Source organism: Carcharhinus amblyrhynchos, chromosome 35, assembly GCF_965287045.1.
Source record: "Carcharhinus amblyrhynchos chromosome 35, sCarAmb.v2.hapA, whole genome shotgun sequence".
NCBI classification, from domain to species: domain Eukaryota; kingdom Metazoa; phylum Chordata; class Chondrichthyes; order Carcharhiniformes; family Carcharhinidae; genus Carcharhinus; species Carcharhinus amblyrhynchos.
The window spans coordinates 3,295,481-3,316,028 of record NC_137358.1 but is presented as its reverse complement, the minus strand read 5'-3'; the positions used below and the strand labels follow the sequence as shown (position 1 = coordinate 3,316,028).

General features: G+C 49.2%; 1 protein-coding gene across 1 annotated transcript; it reads left to right on the top strand.

Annotated features, from left to right (window-relative positions):
* Window positions 1-394: 394 nt before the first annotated feature.
* Window positions 395-18,580, top strand: LOC145361617 (G-protein coupled receptor 146-like). Its single transcript, XM_080217480.1, has 2 exons — window positions 395-484; window positions 16,244-18,580. Exon 2 carries the CDS (start codon window positions 16,373-16,375, stop codon window positions 17,414-17,416), a length of 1,044 nt encoding a protein of 347 aa, XP_080073606.1. The 5' UTR covers window positions 395-484; window positions 16,244-16,372; the 3' UTR covers window positions 17,417-18,580.
* The last annotated feature ends 1,968 nt before the right edge of the window (window positions 18,581-20,548 follow it).

Here is a 20,548-nt window from a genome sequence, read left to right as displayed (position 1 = left end):
GGCCCTGTGTGTCTGAGATTCAGGCAGCCAGTAAAGGAGAGATTGTTTACACATCACTCCCCCCCCCTCACCGTGCTGATAAGGGGGTAGTGCTGTCATCTCCTGTAGCTGGGGACATCCCTCTCGTCCTGTGAGTGCGCTACTGTTGTGAGATAGCCCCTTTCAGTGATCGGGGAGGGGAGGGGAAGGAGGAGGGGAGGGAGGGAGGAGGGGAGGGGAGGGGAGGGTGCAAGGCAGGGAGCCAGTTGCTGCTGTGTGCCTTTTGGAAATTAGGCCATTGGCTGCAGGGTTGCAAATCTGTGTCAGGATCTGATGCTGCCAGAGTGCTGCTTCCTCTGTGTGTGTGTCTGTGTGTATGTGTGTGTGTGTGTGTGTGTGCGGAACATTATTTAAACAGAAAGCACACACCAGCAGCAGCATTGAGTTCATCACAGGCTGCAGCTCTAAACAACACCACTGCAGAGCAACGGGGAAATATAAAAAGGTAATTTTTACAAAACAATTCTATTCCTCTTTTTGCCAACTATGGACATTTCAATGGCACAGAATTAATATCAAAAACTGATTCTTATTTTATATTCTGGCACCTGCTGAAATGAAACTGGGAATTATTTATCTGCCTGTGTAGAAGAGCATGGAGAATAGTTTAAAATAAAACTCTGTGTGAAAGAGAGTGTGAGAGAGAGACAGAGTGTGTGTGAGAGAGAGTGTGAGAGAGAGTGTGTGTGAGAGAGAGTGTGAGAGAGAGTGTGTGTGAGAGAGAGAGAGTGTGTGAGAGAGAGACAGAGTGTGTGTGAGAGAGAGTGTGAGAGAGAGTGTGTGTGAGAGAGAGAGAGTGTGTGAGAGAGAGACAGAGTGTGTGTGAGAGAGAGTGTGAGAGAGAGAGAGTGTGAGAGAGAGTGTCTGAGAGAGAGAGTGTGTAAGTGAGTGAGTGTGGAAGAGAGAATGTGTGTGAGAGAGAGAGTGTGTGTGAGGGAGTATGTAAGTGAGAGAGTGTGTGAGAGAGACAGTGTGTGAGTGAGTGTGTGTAAGAGACAATGTTGTGAGAGAGTGTGAGAGAGAGAGTGTGTGAGAGAGTGTGTCAGAGTGTGTGAGAATGTGTGTGTGTGTGTGAGAGAGACAGTGTGTGAGAGAGAGTGTGTGAGTGTGTGTGTGTGTGGGAGTGAGAGAGCGTGTGAGAGAGTGTGAGTGAGTGAGTGAGAGTGTGCGTAAGAATGTATGTATGTGTGTGTGTGTGTGAGGGATTGCTGTGATGGCTCATGCACTGGAATAGCTGGATGCACAGTGCACGCGCCCCCCCCAACAGAAAGATTGGCTGGTGCTGGAGGGTGAAATGGAGGGGGAGGGAAGAGTTTGTGTCTATTTTTTAAGTGCTTTGGCTCAAATTGGGCAAGGGAAGGTGGGGGGGGGGGTTCGAGTGGAGGGAGGGGGATAGAGGGAGAGAGGGTAAACTTCAGTTATTAGTCAGGGAGAGTGGAAAGGAGAAGGGACGAGGGGAGGGAGTGAGGGTTGAGGAGAGGAAGGGGGGCAAGGGGAGGGAGGGAGAAGGGAGTGAGGGGGAGAGGCAGAGGGAGAGAGAGGGGGTGAAGGGAGGGAGGGTGGGTGGGGCGAAGGAGGGGGCTCAAGGTGGGTGGGGGGCGGAGGTGAGGAGAAGGAGGGCAGGTAGGCGAGAAAGCAGGGGGATTTGAGTGGAGGGAGGGAGGGCGGGGGAAGGGAGAGAGGGTGAGGGAGGGGGGAGAGGGTGGGAGGAGGCAGGGCGAGGGGAGGAGGGAGGAGGCAGGGCGAGAGGAGGAATGGAGGGAGGGAGGGAAGGAAGGAAGGAGGACGGGAGGATGAAGGGAGGGAGGGCAGGGCGAGGGAGAGGGGTGAGGGGAGGTCAAGGAGAGGGTGGGCAAGGGAGGGAGGATGGGGAGGGAGGAGGCAGGGGGAGGGAGGACGGGGGTGGAGGGAGGGAGGGAGGATGGGGGGATGGATGGAGGGAGGGCTGGTGAGCTGTCGCTGCCTGTTTTTCTGCAGTGCTGTTGTTGTGGGAACAGCCTCCCGTGTGTGAACGAGCTGCTCCCAGACACAGGATCAGCTTGTGGACAAATTAGATTTTTTTTAACTAATCCCTCAGCAGATTGAACAGCTCTGCGAGAACAGAGTTATAAACGATCCGAATATCCCACTGTGGGGAACGAGGAGCCAATCCCTCATCCTTAGCGATTCAGGAAGCGAGTTATTCTGATCGTCTAGCCACTTTAGCCCTTCCTGTGCTGACCTGCATTGCTATAGCGCCTTCTAAACCAAACAGAACAAACTGGCAGCACAGAAACAGGGTTAGACAGGGGAGATTCAGAAAGAATGTTCCGGATGGTGGGGGGAGTCCAGAACTAGGGGGTCATAGTTTGAGGATAAGGGATAAACCTTTTAAGACTGAGGTGAGGTGAAATTTCTTCACCCAGAGGGTGGTGAATGTGTGGAATTCACTCCCTCAGAGGGGGAGCTGAGGCCAAAACGTTGTGTGATTTCAAGAAGAAATTAGAATCAAAGAATCCCAACAGAGCAGAAGGAGGTCATTTGGCCCATCGAGTCTGCACCGACCACAATCCCACCCTATCCCCGCAACGTCACATATTTATCCTGCTAATCCTCCTGGCACTGAGGGGCAATTTAGCACAGCCAATCCTCCTAACCTACACATCTACGGACTGTGGGAGGAAACCGGAGCAGCCGGAGGAAACCCACGCAGAGACAGGGAGAACGTGCAGACTCCGCACAAACAGTGACCCGAGCCGGGAATTGAACCTGGCTCCCTGGGGCTGTGAGGCAGCAGTACTAACCCACCGTGCCACCCCCTATGGGGCTAACAAATCCCCGGACCCTGCTGCACGTTACCCAAGGGTCTTAAGAAATAAGAAATAGGAGCAGGAGGCGGCCATCTGGCCCTTCGAGCCTGCCCCGCCAGTCAATAAGATCATGGCTGATCTGAAGTGGATCAGTTCCACTTCCCTGCTCTCTCCCCATAACCCTTAATTCCCCTGTCTATCAAAAACCTATCTACCCGCGTCTTAAATATATTTAGCGAGGTAGCCTCCACCACTTCAACGGGCAGAGAATTCCAGAGATTGCACTTGTCTTAAGACAAGTGCAAGTGTTTTTGTGAGATAGTCAATGCTGCGACTTTAATTTTCCAAATTCCCAAGACTTGGAGAAGGTTCCATTAGATTGTAATGAGGTGGAGATGTCAGTGTTGGACTGGGGTGGGCACAGGAAGAAGTCTCACAACACCAGGTTAACGTCCAACAGGTTCGTTTGGTAGCACGAGCTTTCGGAGAGCTGTCCCTTCATCAGGTGAGCGTAAATTGTAAAGTGGCAAATGTAACTCGTTGATTCAGAAAGGGAGGGAAACAGAAAGCGGAGAACCGCAGGGCAGTTAGATTAACATCTGTCACAGGGAAAATGTCAAAAGCTATTGTAAAGGACACAGTAGTGGGGCATTAAAGGTAATCGGGGGTAAGTTCTTCACTCAGAGGGTGGTGGGTGTGTGGAATGGGCTGCTGGCAACGGTGGTGGAGACGGATTCGATAGGGTCTTTTAAGAGACTTTTAGATAAGTACATGGAACTTAGTAAGATAGAAGGTTATAGGTAAGCCTAGTAATCTCTAAGGTAGGGACATGTTCGGCACAACTTTGTGGGCCAGAACTCTCCATTCACCTGACGAAGAGGCAGTCCCCTCGAAAGCTTGTGAGTATTATCAAATAAATCGGTTGGACCAAAACCTGGTGTTGTCAGACTTTTTACTGTGTTTACGCCAGTCCAACGCCGGCATTCCCACATCATTATTTATAAAAGGCAGTGAGAGTACATCTGCTGTATTGTGTACGGTATTGGTCTCCCGGTATAAGGAAGGATGTAAATGTGTTGGAAGCAGTTCAGAGAAGGTTCACTAAACTAATACCAGGAATGGGTGGGTTGTCTTATGAGGAAAGGTTGAACGGGCTAGGCTCGTATCCGCTGATGTTTAGAAAAGTAAGTGGTGACCTGGTCATAAACTTTAAGATCTCGAGGAGTATTAACAGTAGAAGACGGCTCGAATTCTCTGGCTGTTCATGCTGGCAGGATTCTCCCACTGCAGTGAATGAATGTGCGGCTGAGCGCCAAATTCTTCGTCCTTGCTTGCGGGCGTGAGCGGCCGGTGAATTCCAGCCAATGTTCCCTCGATGATTAAGGATATGGGGGGTGGCCCATTTAAGACGGAGACGAGGAGAAATTATTTTCTCTCTGAGGGTGGTGAGTCCCTGGATCTCTCTTCCTCAAAAGGCGGTGGAAGCAGATAGTGGGATTTTCTGGCCTTTCCGAGATACGCCTTTGGCTGCTGGTGGGATCTTCTGGTCCTGCCAATGTCTGCCGCATTTCGCATGGCTCACCCATCAGCGAACCCCTCCTTGGGTGGCGGGGTGTGGGTGGGCGGGGGGGGGGAGGGGTGGGGTCACCAGTAGATCCCACTGCTGGGAATGGCCAGAAAAACCCACTGAGAGTCTTTGAATATTTTTATTCAGATTCTTGATTAACAGAGAGGAGAGGGCGATGAAAGGTTATCGGGGGGGGGGGAGGTCAATGGAAATGTGGGGCTGAGTTGACAATGAGATCAGTCATGACCTTAGTGAATGGGGGAGCAGGGTCGAGGGGCTGAGTGACCTGCTCCCGTTCTGAGTTCATATATTTATATTTTCATCTCTTATAAAGCGGAGGTTGATCCCCCTCTGAGAACCAAACCAAAGAGGAATACCTCACCTTATCATCTGTAAAAAGTATGTGTGAAGTGGTGTGATCTGCTCTTCAGCAACCCCTAGTGGTTAAGTATGAAATAAATCCCCGACACTCTCTAAAATCAACACATAACAATATCTAATAGTGAACAATTAATTAAACTATTAACAGACCAAATAAATTCTTTTTAACTATTAACTATTCTCAAATAAAACAAGATTCTAATGATATGTTGTTCCAATAAATACAATTCCCACTTATTAACAAAATAGATATTGGTCACTCTCTAAACTTTTTCACTCAGAGGGTAGTGGGTGAGTGGAATCGGCTGCCATCAGTGGTGGTGGAGGCGAACTCGTTGGGGTCTTTTAAGAGACTTCTGGATGAGTACACGGGATTTAATGGGATTGAGGGTTATAGATAGGCCTAGTAGGTAGGGATATGATCGGTGCAACTTGTGGGCCGAGGGGCCTGTTTACGCTGTAGTTTTCTATGTTCGATGTTTTATTACAACCAGGTTTTGTGTCTTTTGGAATATTTGGGGCCTTCTCTGTTGATTCTTCTGTCTGGAGCTTCTTTCTTCTTTGGTACTTTTACTATCTAGATGGTGCTTTCTCTAAGACATCGATGAAGCTTATAAGAGTCAGTGATTCTCTCTAGAGAGAGCTGAGAGCTGTTAACCCTGGCAGGTGACAGTCACTCTCTCCTCTTTGTCCCACTGCCCCCTTCTTTCATACCCGTGATGATATATCAGTATTTCCCACAATAGGATTGGTCCAAGGTTGTCAAAGCCATCAGATTTAAATTTAATAGGTTTTGGTATCTAAGTGCCTGATTCAAATTGACTGGCTAAATTCAAAAGCCTGTTGTCCTGGTATCACTGCTGCTTGGCCTTTCGATACTAATGTTTCAGTCTGGGCTCTTTGTGTACTTGCATTTTAACTCTCTAAGCTCAGAAAAACCATCACCTTTTAACAGGACCACGTAATGCTTACCCACTACACCCCCTCACCCCCCAGCTCCCAGTTCACAATTACTCCATCCAACTTTGCAGCAAAATGTTAACCAGGGTGGCACAGTGGGTTAGCACTGCTGCCTCACAGTGCCTGGGACCCGGGTTCAATTCCCGGCTTGGGTCACAGCCTGTGCAGAGTTTGCACGTTCTCCCCGTATCGGCGTGGGCTTCATCCCCGTGCTCCAGTTTCCTCCCACACTCCAGAGATGTGCGGGTTAGGTTGATTGGCCATGCTAAATTGTCCCTCAGTGTCAGGGGGATTAGCAGGGTAAATATGTGGGGTTATGGAAATAGGGCCTGGATGGGATTGTGGTTGGTGCAGACTTGATGGGCCAAATAGCCTCTTTCTGCACTGTAGGGATTCTATGACCAAGGAAAGATTGCAAAAAGACACACACACACTACACCCTCTCTCAAAAACAGTCCACAATGTTTTGAATTCCATACATTGCTAAGGTTAAAAGTGGGTGTTAAATCTCCTCTAAGGACTTCCTGTGGTGAATTACTGGATATCCGCTCATTGACAGAATGTGTAGACAATGTTAATAGAAAATCAAGGCTCCTCACTTCAAAAGTTCACATCACAGTGAAGGCAGGGCTTATTGCTCAGGCTCCAGTCAACACACACAAGCCCCAAGGTTGAAGCTCGGCATCTGAGGCTAACATTCCCCCACACTCCCCCATTCTCCAGCCCCACCCTCCTTCCCCACCCTCCACCCCATCCTCCCCCCCCCGCCCTCCCACCCTCCACCCCCTCCCCCAATCCTGACTAAAATTATTGCCAAACTGAGTGTAATTCTTGAGTCTGAATAGCGAATCACTGGAATTCAACAACAATACGACATTAGAGCTTTGTGGTAAATAGAACATAGAACAGTACAGCACAGTACAGGCCCTTCGGCCCTCGATGTTGTGCTGAGCTTTGTCCAAATCCAAGATCAGTCTATCCCAGTCCCTATCATTCTGGAGTGCTCCATGTGCCTATCCAATAACCGCTTGAAAGTTCCTGAAGTGTCCGACTCCACTATCACAGCAGGCAGTGCATTCCACACCCCAACCACTCTCTGAGTGAAAGACCTACCCCTGACATCCCTCCTATATCTCCCACCATGAACCTTATAGTTATGCCCCCTAGTAACAGCTACATCCACCCGAGGAAATAATCTCTAAATCTGTGTGAATTGTGGCTCAGGTGAGAATTACTCCCTATTTTAGCGAGAGGATTTGAGGACAGGAATAGGGATGTTTTGCTGCAATTGTACAGGGTGTTGGTGAGGCCACACCTGGAGTATTGTGAGCAGTTTTGGTCTCCTTATCTGTGGAAGGATGTCCTTGCTGTAGAGGGAGTACAGCGAGGGTTTACCAGGCCGATTCCTGGGATGGCAGGTCTGACATATGAGGAGAGACTAAGTTGGTTAAGATTATATTCACTGGAGTTTAGAAGAGTGAGAGGGGACTGGAGTTTAGAAGAGTGAGAGGGGATCTCATAGAAACTTATAAAATTCTAACAGGGTTAGACAGGGTAGATTCAGAAAGAATGTTCCTGATGGTGGGGGAGTCCAGAACTAGGGGGTCATAGTTTGAGGATAAGGGGGAAACCTTTTAGGACTGAGGTGAGGAGAAATTTCTTCACCCAGAGGGTGGGGAATGTGTGGAATTCACTCCCACAGAAAGTAGTAGAAGCCAAAACGTTGTGAGATTTCAGGAAGAAATTAGATATAGCTCTTGGGGTTAAAGGGATCGAGGGATATGGGGGAAAGGGAGGAGATCAGGAATTCAATGACCAGCCATGATCAAAATGAATGGTGGAGAAGGTTCGAAGGGCCGAATGGCCTCCTCTTCTAGTTTCTATGTCAATGTTTATTTTATTCTTCCGCACCCTTATTCTGGCTTAATTCTTCCTCATCCATTGTCAATCAGATGAGGGCAGATGGGGCAGTTATGCCCCCTTGTGGCCTCTCCATGAAAGTAGGTCATTTCCACACCAATTATCCCTGTATCCCACTCTCTCTGCATGGATTTAACTTCAACATTTATTCATCAGTGTCACAAGTAGGCTTACATTAACACTGCAATGAAGTTACTGTGAAAATCCCCTAGTCGCCACACTCCAGTGCTTGTTTGGGTACACTGAGGGAGAATTTAGCACGGCCAATGGATCTAACTAGCACGTCTTTTGGGTTAGATGCAGAGTAAAGCTCCCTCTACACTGTCCCCACATCAAACACTCCCAGGACAGGTACAGCACGGGGTTAGATACAGAGTAAAGCTCCCTCTACACTGTCCCCCCATCAAACACTCCCAGGACAGGTACAGCACGGGGTTAGATACAGAGTAAAGCTCCCTCTACACTGTCCCCCATCAAACACTCCCAGGACAGGTACAGCACGGGGTTAGATACAGAGTAAAGCTCCTTCTACACTGTCCCCCATCAAACACTCCCAGGAGAGGTACAGCACAGGGTTAGATACAGAGTAAAGCTCCCTCTACACTGTCCCCATCAAACACTCCCAGGACAGGTACAGCACGGGGTTAGATACAGAGTAAAGCTCCCTCTGCACTGTCCCCATCAAACACTCCCAGGACAGGTACAGCACAGGGTTAGATACAGAGTAAATCTCTCTCTACACTGTCCCCATCAAACACTCCCAGGACAGGTACAGCACAGGGTTAGATACAGAGTAAAGCTCCCTCTACACTGGAGCACCTGGAGGAAACCCACACAGACTCAGGGAGAATGTGAGACTCCGAACAAAGTGCCCCGAGCCGGGCATCGAACCGGGTCCCAGCGGTAGCAGGCAGCAGTGCTAACCACTGTGCCACAGTGACTGTATATCCTCTCGGTGATTCTGTTTGGAATATATTTAGATGTAGTTTTGAGCGGCTGTGTTGCTGTTAGACACAACCTCTTTTGGTCCCCTTGTGCTGATAGCACACCCTGGGTGTGTGGGAGAGATTGTGGAGTATCACATTGATCTTTGACACTGGGTATGATATGAACGTGTTGTGACCAGTTTGCACAGCGATGGACTCACAGCATGGTCAAACTGCTTAAACTGGTTTAACTGTGGACAAGAAAGCAGCAAATCTCAGCAACTAAACCTCAGCATTCCCAACAAAACAGAATGGGGACAGAAAGCTGGGAGTGCGTGACATTGGCTGCTTACTGTCGCAAACCAAGTGACGATAGCTTCCGCATGCTTCAGTCCCAGTGGATAAAGCACTTGCTGTACTTTTAACTGGATCATCAAGGTGAATGGTGCTATTTCTGGAAAACAGAACAATCTTCATGCCTTTGTCATTGTCAGCACTGCCAGGACAGGTACAGCACGGGGTTAGATACAGAGTAAAGCTCCCTCTACACTGTCCCCCCATCAAACACTCCCAGGACAGGTACAGCACGGGGTTAGATACAGAGTAAAGCTCCCTCTACACTGTCCCCCCATCAAACACTCCCAGGACAGGTACAGCACGGGGTTAGATACAGAGTAAAGCTCCCTCTACACTGTCCCCATCAAACACTCCCAGGACAGGTACAGCACGGGGTTAGATACAGAGTAAAGCTCCCTCTACACTGTCCCCCATCAAACACTCCCAGGACAGGTACAGCACGGGGTTAGATACAGAGTAAAGCTCCCTCTACACTGTCCCCCATCAAACACTCCCAGGACAGGTACAGCACGGGGTTAGATACAGAGTAAAGCTCCCTCTACACTGTCCCCCATCAAACACTCCCAGGACAGGTACAGCAAGGGGTTAGATACAGAGTAAAGCTCCCTCTACACTGTCCTCCATCAAACACTCCCAGGACAGGTACAGCATGAGTTAATTATGGATAAAGTTGGTCCATGAAAGGTGAAGTTTGCAGTTTTTATTTTTTTCCCAGTTGATAAAATTGGTGTCTGTAGAAATCGTGCCTCGTACACACAATATATCGGAGGTGACAGCAGCTTTTCCATCCCGTGCATTGATCTGCCTGCCTCCCAGATTTTATTCCATGCGCTGTGCCGTGCCTGAGGTTTATATTGAACAAAACAGGAACAAGGATGTGATCTGACACTTTCCCACAGCGTCACACAACTCCAGGAATAGAATCTGCGCTGCACAGTGCGCTTGTTTCACAGTTCCACACAGGCGGAATCCTCCCAGTTTGAGACTAAGTGTTGTGATGCGGGAAGGAGTGGGGAGTGTTTGCCCACTGCAGGGGCGGTGGGGGGTGGGCTGGAGGAACATGCCAAATCACCCGGCCCCGGTCTTGTTAATTACGTACCCCTGGCAGTTTCACACTGTGGCGTGTTGTACCCTGGTGTGTCCGCACACCCAACGTCACTGACCCAGTATTGAAGGAAGTTGAACAGCCTATAAATGAAGATAGGTTTCCGAGGGCAGTGCAAGAAATGGATCTCCTGAGAACGAAGGTGGAACCTTCTGGAACATTCTGAGACTGGAAGAATCATAGAATAGAATGCCGACAGTGCAGATGTAGGCCGTTTGACTCATCGAGCCTGCACCGACAGCAATCGCACCCAGGCCCTATAAGGTAAAGTAAAATTTATTTATTAGTGTCACAAGTATTGGCGTACGTTAACACTGCACTGAAGTTGCTGTGGAAGTCCCCGAGTTGCCACATTCCGCTGACTGTTCGGGTTACACTGAGGGAGAATTTAGCACGGCCAATGCATCTTTTGGAGTGTGGGGAGGAAACTGGAGCACCCGGAGGAAACCCACGCAGACACGGGGAGAATGTGCAAACTCCACACAGACAGTGACCCAAGCTGGGAATCGAACCCGCGTCCCTGGCGCTGTGAGGCAGCAGCGCTAACCACTGTGCTACCACGCCGCCCACAGGTCTGACCCCTGGACATCGTCAGCCTCGGGGAATAAGCGGCCACGGATCCCCACTAGTCTGGAAGGGAAGGGTAATCGAGTTAGTGTTTGATGATGAGCATTGATTTTAAGATTCTGTGAACTGCAAATGAAGTAAAACTGTTGAAAGGGCCAAGTTTCAAAGACTTGAAGTGTTGGGTCAGAATGTGAGTCGGGGACAGTTCAGACATGTATATCTGGTGGTTTTTGGAGAATGTTTTTTTAACTCATTCATGGGACATGGGCGTTGCTGGCTGGGTCAGCATTTATTGCCCATCCCTAGTTGCCCTTGGAGGGCAGTTGAGAGTCAACCACATTGCTGTGGCTCTGGAGTCACATGTAGGCCAGACCGGGTAAGGACGGCAGATTTCCTTCTCTAAAGGGACATTAGTGAAGCAGATGGGTTTTTACAACAATGGTTTCATGGTCATCTGTAGATTCATAATTCCAGATATTTTTTACTGATTTAGATATACTTCTAATTAAAAAAGGGGTAAGGGGATATGGGGAACAGGTGGGAGGTGGATTTGAGACCAGAGAGAGATCAGATTGAATGGTGAAGCAGGCTCAAAGGGCTGGATTTGCCAAATCCTGCTCTTAATTCCTCTGTTCCTATGTAGGCCAGACCAGGTAAGGATGGCAGATTTCCTTCCCTCAGGATATTGGTGAACCAGATGGAAACAAAAACAGAAAACTCTGCAAAAATCTCAGCAGATCTGACAGCATCTGTGGGGAGAGGATATAGGCAACGTTTCGAGTCTGCAGTAGCTTGCTTTTATCTTAGTGAACCAGGTGGCTTTTTCCTACAAAGGTTTCATGGTCATCAGTAGGTTCTTAACTCCAGATATTTTAAAAAATTGAATTCAAATTCCACCATCTGCCGTGGCGGGATTCAAACCCAGGTCCCCAGAGCATTAGCTGAGTTTTTGGATTAGTCGTGTAGCAATAATTTGATTTGATTTTTGATTTGATTTGATTTATTGTCACATGTATTAACATACAGTGAAAAGTAATGTTTCTTGTGCGCTATATAAAGCATACCATTCATAGAGAAGGAAAGGAGAGAGTGCAGAATGTGGTGTTACAGTCATAGCGAGGGTGTAGAGAAAGATCAACTTAATGCGAGGTAGGTCCAATCAAAAGTCTGACAGCAGCAGGGAAGAAGCTGTTCTTGAGTCGGTCGGTACGTGACCTCAGACTTTTGTATCTTTTTCCCGACGGAAGAAGGTGGAAGAGAGAATGTCCGGGGTGCGTGGGGTCCTTAATTATGCTGGCTGCTTTGCCGAGGCAGCGGGAAGTGTGGACAGAGTCAATGGATGGGACGCTGGTTTGTGTGATGGATTGGGCTACATTCACAACCTTTTGTAGTTCCTTGCAGTCTTGGGCAGAGCAGGAGCCCAGACCGAGCTGTGATACAACCAGAAAGAATGCTTTCTATGGGGCATCTGTAAAAGTTGGTGAGAGTTGTAGCGGACATGCCAAATTTCCTTAGCCTTCTGGGCCAATAGGCCATCGCCTCCCCACTTTGGAGAGTGTGACAGGTAGCCATGGGGAGAAGAATGGCACGTTATTACAAACTCAACACCGTCCAGTCTCCCCGTTGAATTGTGGGCATTTGTTTGATGTCCAAACCTACTGGCACCATATCCCAGAACATTGTATTCTTCAGCGCTGAAATCTTTCACTTTGATAAACATTCTCGATCTTCCTCGAAAAGAATTAAAACTTACAAAGTGGGGCTTGGCTTGATGTTTGATTTCATTGTGAAAAGAAACTTTCCCGGGAACCTTTGTGTGAGGAAGCCATCACTGATTGTTCTCGGAACACCGTCTGTGATCTGGTTTCAGAATGGCCGGGCCCTTTTGGGTGGCGGTGCACTTGGACCAAGATCAAAATGGAGAGAGCTTCCTTTGTCCGGGACCCTGTGAATGGGCCGGCAGCTCCGAGACCTTCACTGATGGAGGATGTGAGCAGAAATCTAAAATGTGCCATCAAAAGATTCAAGGCTTTGGAACAACATCTCCGGTGCCAATAAAGGGAAAAAAATAACAGTAACTGTTCCCCCACAATTCATCTTCTCTTCAAGGCAGTTATATAAGAAGTTGGTCGATTCATTCTTTTATTCTCCTGGTTCCAGCGGGTCAACGTGGTTGAGGAGAGGGGGAGAACTGTCTCCTGAAATCAATTCCTAATCCGTAGACTCCTGGCTTTCCAAGAGAGGGGTGTGCGCTCACAGTCAAAGTGAGAGTTTGGCCATTCATTGTCAATCCTCTTGGGTTAGACATCAGACTAAACCCGGAGTCCAATCTCACACCCTCAGAACTTTTAACCCTTTATATAGAAACATAGAAGACAGAAGCAGGACGAGGCCACTCGGCCCTTTGAGCCTGTTCCGCCATTCATTACAATCGTGGCTGATCATCCAGCTCGATAGCCTAATCCTGCTCTCTCCCCATAACCTTTGAACCTTTAACAGAGTAAAATTTCCCCAAGGTGTTTCACAGGGGTGTAAATCAGACACACTTTGACACTGAGCTATTAAACGTGGCACAGTGGTTAGCACTGCTGCCTCTCCGTGCCAGGGACCCGGGTTCGATTCCGGCCTCGGGTGATTGTCTGTGCGGAGCTTGCACATTCTTCCTGTGTCTGTGTGGGTTTCCTCCGGGTACTCTGAGTTCCTCCTACAGTCCAAAGATGTGCAGGTTAGATGGATTGGCCATGGTAAATTGCCCCTTAGTGTCCAAAGATGTGTAGGTTAGGGGGATTGGCCGTGCTAAATTGCCCCTTAGTGTCCAAAGATGTACAGATTAGGTGGATTGGCCATGCTAAATTGCCCCTTAGTGTCCAAAGATGTACAGATTAGGTGGATTGGCCATGCTAAATTGCCCCTTAGTGTCCAAAGATGTGTAGGTTAGGTGGATTGGCCATGCTAAATTGCCCCTTAGTGTCCAAAGATGTGTAGGTTAGGTGGATTGGCCATGCTAAATTGCCCCTTAGTGTCCAAAGATGTGTAGGTTAGGGTGGATTGGCCATGCTAAATTGCCCCTTAGTGTCCAAAGATGTGTAGGTTAGGTGGATTGGCCATGCTAAATTGCCCCTGAGGCAGCAATGCTAACCATTGTGCCAGCCTCATGATGAAACCTCCAGGAAGACATGTAGTCAACCTTGGCAACCCTCGAGGTTGCAGATCAGCCATTATCTCAGTGAGTGGATAGAACAGGTTTGAGAGGGGCTGAATGGCCAGCTCTGAGTCCCCATAATCATCCGCCCCTGTCCTGGCTACATCTCTTCTCCGGGGTTTATTTTCGATCTCTGACTGTGAAAGTGTTAAAGTCAATGATGCTGATGTTGTAATCTCCCAAATTACTGTTTGTTTTCAATGTGCCTGGTGTGTGACTGCTCCAGAGGAACAGGAAGAGATGACACCAATCGCAGTAATGATCAAGTCGTTCTCTGCGTAGAACATTGGCCTCAGGAGAAGCTGCGGAACTGTGTATCTTACTCCCAGCCAATGCACTCACTGTACCTCCCTGTGCTGTGCGTCATTCACATCCCTGTCTGGGTTTGCACATATGGGAGACACAAACACACGGTCACTTAGGGTGTGTCAGCAGCAATGAGTGTGAGTTCCGTCTGTGGCGAGTGTTGTCAACACTCCAGTCCCAGGACTGTAGGAATGAGGCAGTAACAAAACATTATGGAGTTTATTTATTAGTGTCACAAAGAGGCTTACATTAACACTGCAATGAAGTTACTGTGAAAATGCCCTAGTCGTCACACTCCGGCACTTGTTTGGGTACACTAAGGGAGAATTTAGCACCTAACCAGCACATCTTTTGGACTGTGGGAGGAAACCGGAGCACCCGGAGGAAATCCACGCAGAGATGGGGAGAACATGCAGTCTCCGCACAGACAGTGAACCAAGCCAGGAATCAAACCTGGCTCCCTGGTGCTGTAAGGCAGCAGTGCTAACCCACTGTATCATTTGACCCATCGCCCTGAATGTTATGATGAGCCAAGTGCTCATCCAGGTACTTGTTTAAGAATGTCATAGGGGTTTACAGCATGGAAACAGGCCCTTCGGCCCAACTTGTCCATGCTGCCCTTTTCTTTAAACCCTAACTAGTTCCAATTGCCCGCATTTGGCCCATATGTGAGGTAACCCGCCTCCACCACCCTCCCAGGCAGCGCATTCCAGACCCTCACCACCCTCTGGGTTAGAAAACTTTTCCTCACATCCCCCCCACTAAACCTCCTGCCCCTCACCTTGAACCTGTGTCCCCTTGTGACTGACCCTTCAACTAAGGGGAACAGCTGCTCTTTATCCACTCTGTCCGTGCCCCTCATAATCTTGTAGACCTCGATCAGGTCATCTCTCAGTCTTCTCTGCTCCAGAGAAAACAACCCAAGCCTGTCCAACCTCTCTACATAACCTCAATGCTCCATCCCAGGCAGCGTCCTGGTGAATCTCCTCTGCACCCCCCCCCAGTGCAATCACATCTTTCCTGTAAAGTGGGGATCAGAACTGCACCCAGTGCTCCAGCTGCGGCCTCACCAAACTCCCAACACCTCGTGTCACGCTGTTTATTGGATACCTGCTTCTCAAAGTATTCCTGCATTAAAATGAAACATTGGAAGAGTTCAGATCTGATGAATTTAGCGGGGGGAGATGGTTGAGGGAGATGGGAATAGATGGATGTACCAATGGGGTTGGGCTTAGCAGGAGGCATAAATGCCAGCAGGGGCCAGTTGGGCTGAATGGCCTGTTTCTGTGCCGTGCTTTGTTGCAGGTTGCCCGTGGGGATACTCAGGAGAGTGGCTGTGTTAGTGAGGAGGAATAATCAAGCACTCGTATCTTTGGACCACTTTGATTTATTATTGTCACATGTATTAGTATACAGTGAAAAGTATTGTTTCTTGTGACTGTACAGACAAAGCATACCGTTCATAGAGAAGGAAAGAGAAGGTGCCGAATGTAGTGTCATAGTCATTTTGCTTTAACTCATTCATGGGACATGGGTGTCGCTGGCTGGGCCAGCATTTATTGCCCATCCCTAGTTGCCCTTGGAGGGCAGTTGAGAGTCAACCACATTGCTGTGGCTCTGGAGTCACATGTAGGCCAGACCGGGTAAGGACGGCAGATTTCCTTCTCTAAAGGATATTAGTGAACTAGATGGGTTTTTCTGACAATGGTTTCATGGTCATCTGTAGATTCTTAATTCCAGATTTATAATCATAGTCATTCTAGTCACAGCGAGGGTGTAGAGAAAGATCAACTTAATGCGAGGTAGGTCCATTCAAAAGTCTGACGGCAGCAGGGAAGAAGCTGTTCTTGAGTCGGTTGGTACGTGACCTCAGACTTTTGTATCTTTTTCCCAATGGAAGAAGGTGGAAGAGAGAATGTCCGGGGTGCGTGGGGTCCTTGGTTATACTTTTCCGAGGCAGTGGGAAGTTAGATGGAGTCAATGGATAAGAGGCTGGTTTGACAGAAAAAGGGGGAAGAGAGCATGTCCTTTGCATTTCATCTCTAAAATAACTTAATGATGAGAGGTCAAAGCCATAAGGTCAGCAAATGACGGCTCTAACACATTTTTCAATCTTATTTACAGACTACGCAGAAAGATGGCAGCTGATTTCCACACTGTTTTCCTCAAGAATATTGACACCTCCTAATGATGAAGTTCTGAATCTTACCTTGCTGACAATTCCGGATTCTCTCAGCCCAGAACCTCGTTGCGATGTGGAGCTGCATCCAAGGGAACTTTGGGCCTAACAGTACGTTCTGCAGAGACGATCTTTGCCACAACATAGGCCTGACCTTGTCCATCGCGTCGATGGTCTACCTCATTGTTTGCTTCCCATTGGGCCTCATCTTCAACGCTTTGGTCCTTCTGGTGAACCTCTGTCACAAGTCGTCCATCAACATGCCCGATGTCTACTTCACCAATATGGCACTGGCCGGCTTGATCCTTAACCTGGTGGCTTTTCTGCAGCTACTGGGTCCCGACCACCTCCTCTGGCCAGTGTGGACCTTCGGCCGAGAGCTCTGCATGGCTTCCTTCATCTTGTTCAACATGGCCGCCCTGGTGAGCACCTACTCCGCCACGTTGCTCTGCCTGGACTGCTTCATTGAGCAAGCCCTGCCGCACACCTACATGTCGAGTGTCTACAACACGAGGCACATCTGCAGCTTTGTCTGGGGCGGCGCCGCCCTGGCCAGCTTCTCCTCCCTCCTCTTTTACGTCTGCAGCAAGGTCTCCGAGGAGCTCAGCGACTGCTCGAAGCTCCAGACCAAGGAGCTGGGCGACGCCATCATGTTCTTCACCGGCCTGGTGGTCCCCAGTGCGGGGGTGGGCTACGCCCTCCGGCTACTCCTCTGCCCCCCCCGCAAGAGCCACCCCTTTCACCTCGCAGAGTCCTCCAGGCTGGACCCGTCTGTCCAGCGCCTCCTCCTGGCCACAGTCCTGGTGCAGTTCGCCCTCTGGCTGCCCTACTATCTGACCCTCTTGGTGAGCACGGCCCACTTTGTCACCAGGGCCAGGGACGAGACGTGGTTCACCAGCCTGCTCCACTTCCTGAGGGGGGGGTGCGAACTGCTTGCCTACTTGAGCGCTTGCGTGGTGCCCGTGATCTACGGGTGTCTCCAGGAAACCTTCGACGCCAGGCTGAGGCGGGTCCTTCAGGACGTGCGGTGCGGACTAAAGTGGTGCCAGTGCCGCCGGCGCCAGGCCCGCCTGCAACACGTTGCCACGGTTTCCAGGGCAGAACCGCCCCTGGAATGAAAGGTCCAGCCCGCCCGCGGACAGCCTCAATGTTCCTGCCTCACAGTGCCGGGGACCCGGGTTCGATTCCGGCCTCGGGCCACTGTCTGTGCGGAGCCTGCACATTCTCCCCGTGTCTGCGTGGGTTTCCACCGGGTGCTCCGGTTTCCTCCCACAGTTCCGAAGAACAAAGAAAATTACAGCACGGGAACAGGCCCTTCGGCCCTCCAAGCCTGTGCCGACCAAGCTGCCCGACTGAGCTAAAACCCCCTACCCTTCTGGGGACCCTATCCCTGTATCCCCATCCCATTCATGGATTTGTCAAGATGCCCCTTAAAACTCACTATCGTGCTGTTCAGGTGCACTGGCCGTACTAAATTCTCCCTCAGTGTACCCGAACAGGCGCCGGAGTGTGGCGACTGGGGAATTTTCACAGTAACTTCATTGCAGTGTTAATGTAAGCCTACTTGTGACATTAAACTTTAAACTCCCACCCCAATTCAACATTTAGCTGAAACAAATTCTCCAGAATTTCTGCTTTGCACAGTATCTATAATTAAACCAACAGCTGCAGAGAGAACGTGCCTTTGTATAGCACCAGCTCAGGACTCCCAAAGTGCTTCCCAGTGTATGAAGTATTTAAGTGTACAGTCCTCGTCAGTTCCTGTAGGAAACCATGGTGATCCGCGTGCACATCAGAGGCAGCTTCAGGATAGAACATAGACCATAGAACACTACAGCACAAACAGGCCCTTCGGCCCACAAGTTGCACTGATCATATCCCTACCTACCAGGCCTATCTATAACCCTCAATCCCATTAAATCCCATGTACTCATCCAGAAGTCTCTTAGAAGACCCCAACGAGTTCAAAGAACAAAGAACAACACAGCACGGGAAACTGGCCCTTCGGCCCAACGAGCCCGCGCCGCCATTTTAACATTATGAGTGCCCTCCTCTACCCATGACCTCTGTCTACACCTATTGGGGAAGATTGAGGGAAGACTAATTTAGGGACAATTCGCCTCCACCACCACCGAGGGCAGCCGATTCCACTCACCCACCGCCCTCTGAGTGACAGCTGGCCAGTTTGATGACATTCTGGTTGGCATTGGGTGAAGATTGGACATTGGGCTTCCAAGGCTGAAGAACTCCCTCACTCTTCCCTTTAATAAACATTGTGTTGTCGTATATCTACTTCAACAGGCGGGGGGGGGGGGGGGGGGGGTGGTAGTGTGGGGGGGGGGGACGGTGTTGAACTTGGAAACAGGAGGAGGATATTTCGCTCCTGAACCTGTTTCAGCATCAATTCAATCTTAGCTGAATCGATTATCTGTCTTGGTTCCGTAACCCTCAATCATTCAGTCTCAGGTTTTGAAATTTCCAACTGACACCTGGCCTCTGTGGGGGAAGAGTGTTCCCGATTCCCAAATCCTCTTTGTGTGAAGAAATGCTTCCTGACGCCACCCCTTGAATGATCTTCCTGGAATATTGAGATCATATCCCCTTATTCTGGTCCCCCACTGGGAGAAATACTTCCTCTTCTTACCATTCTAATAATCTTAAACACCTCGATACGGAGCGGGGAGAGGTGGTGGACCAGTGGTGTTATTGCTAGTTTGTTAACCCAGAAATGTTTACTTTTCGTTTTATTCATTTGTGGGACATGGGCCAGCATTTATTGCCCATCCCTAGTTGCCCTTGGAGGGCAGTTGAGAGTCAACCACATTGCTGTGGCTCTGGAGGCCAGACCAGGTAAGGACGGCAGATTTCCTTCTCTAAAGGAACCAGACGGGTTTTTCCGAGAATGGGTCATCAGTAGATTCTTAATTCCAGATCTTTTTATTGAATTCAAATTGAACCATCTGTCGTGGCGGGATTCGAACCCAGATCCCCAGAACGTTAACCGAGTTTCTGGATTAATAGTCTGGTGATAATACCATCGCCTCCCCAATTTCCTCCAGAAATTCTGCTATTGTTCTGGGGGACCCGGGTTCGAATCCCGCCATGGTAGATGGTGGAATTCGAATTCAATAAAAAAAATCTGGAATTAAGAATCTACTGACGACCATGAAACCATTATCGATTATCGGAAAAACCCATCTGGTTCACTAATGTCCCTTTACGGAAGGAAATCTGCCGTCCTTACCCGGTCTGGCCTACATGTGACTCCAGAACAATGTGGTTGACTCTCAACTACTCATAGTTAACTAGGGATGGGTAATAAACACTGGCCCAGTCAGCGACACTTCTGCCCCATGAGTGAATAATAAAAAAAATCACTCTTTAATCTGCAAGTCAAGGCTCATCTTGTGAACTGTATTCATAGTTATTTGATTTTAACACTGGAAAGGCAACTCTTCCTATATTGGTGCTGTGGTTCTGCACTCGAGTGTCAGGATTATGCTAAGTTTGAGTGCTGGCATTGCCTAGAATCCATCGCTGCCAAATTCTTTACTGGGTTTCAGAGGCTAAAGTAGATCATCTGGTCTAAACTGGTATCTTTGCTGTCCACACCTGGATCTATTGACTCAGGTTTAATTCCAAGATCAGAAGGCTCATCGCCAGTTTGTCCCTGACAGAAGAATTCTAAGTCTGCACAGTGAAAGGGTTGACACAATACTGTTCAGGTGCCAAGTTACAGGCAGCGGTCACCTCGCTTCTCTGATTGAGATCTCTGCAATAGACTGCAGCAGAGCTCTGAGCTGATGCTCTAGGGAAGCACTGAGGCTGGGTGCTGCTTGCACAGGACACCTCTGACTGCTGGATGGAAAAGCTGTTCCACGATTCACAGAGAAAGGAATTCATTGTGTAGAACCCCTACAGTGCAGAGCTGGCCTACCCAGCCCATCGAGCCTGCACCAACAACAATCCCACCCAGGCCCCATCCCATGTGACCCCATCTATTTACCCTCTCAGTCCCCCTGACACGAGGCAATTTAGCATGGCCAATCCCCCTAACCTCTACATCTTTGGACACTAAGGGGCAATTTAGCATGGCCAATCCCCCTAATCTGCACATCTTTGGACACTAAGGGGCAATTTAGCATGGCCAATCCCCCTAACCTACACATCTTTGGACACTAAGGGGCAATTTAGCATGGCCAATCCCCCTAATCTGCACATCTTTGGACACTAAGGGGCAATTTAGCATG

Coding starts and splice junctions, on each gene's coding strand:
- LOC145361617 (XM_080217480.1), top strand. CDS start 16,373: ATGTGGAGCTGCATCCAAGGGAACTTTGGGCCTAACAGTACGTTCTGC.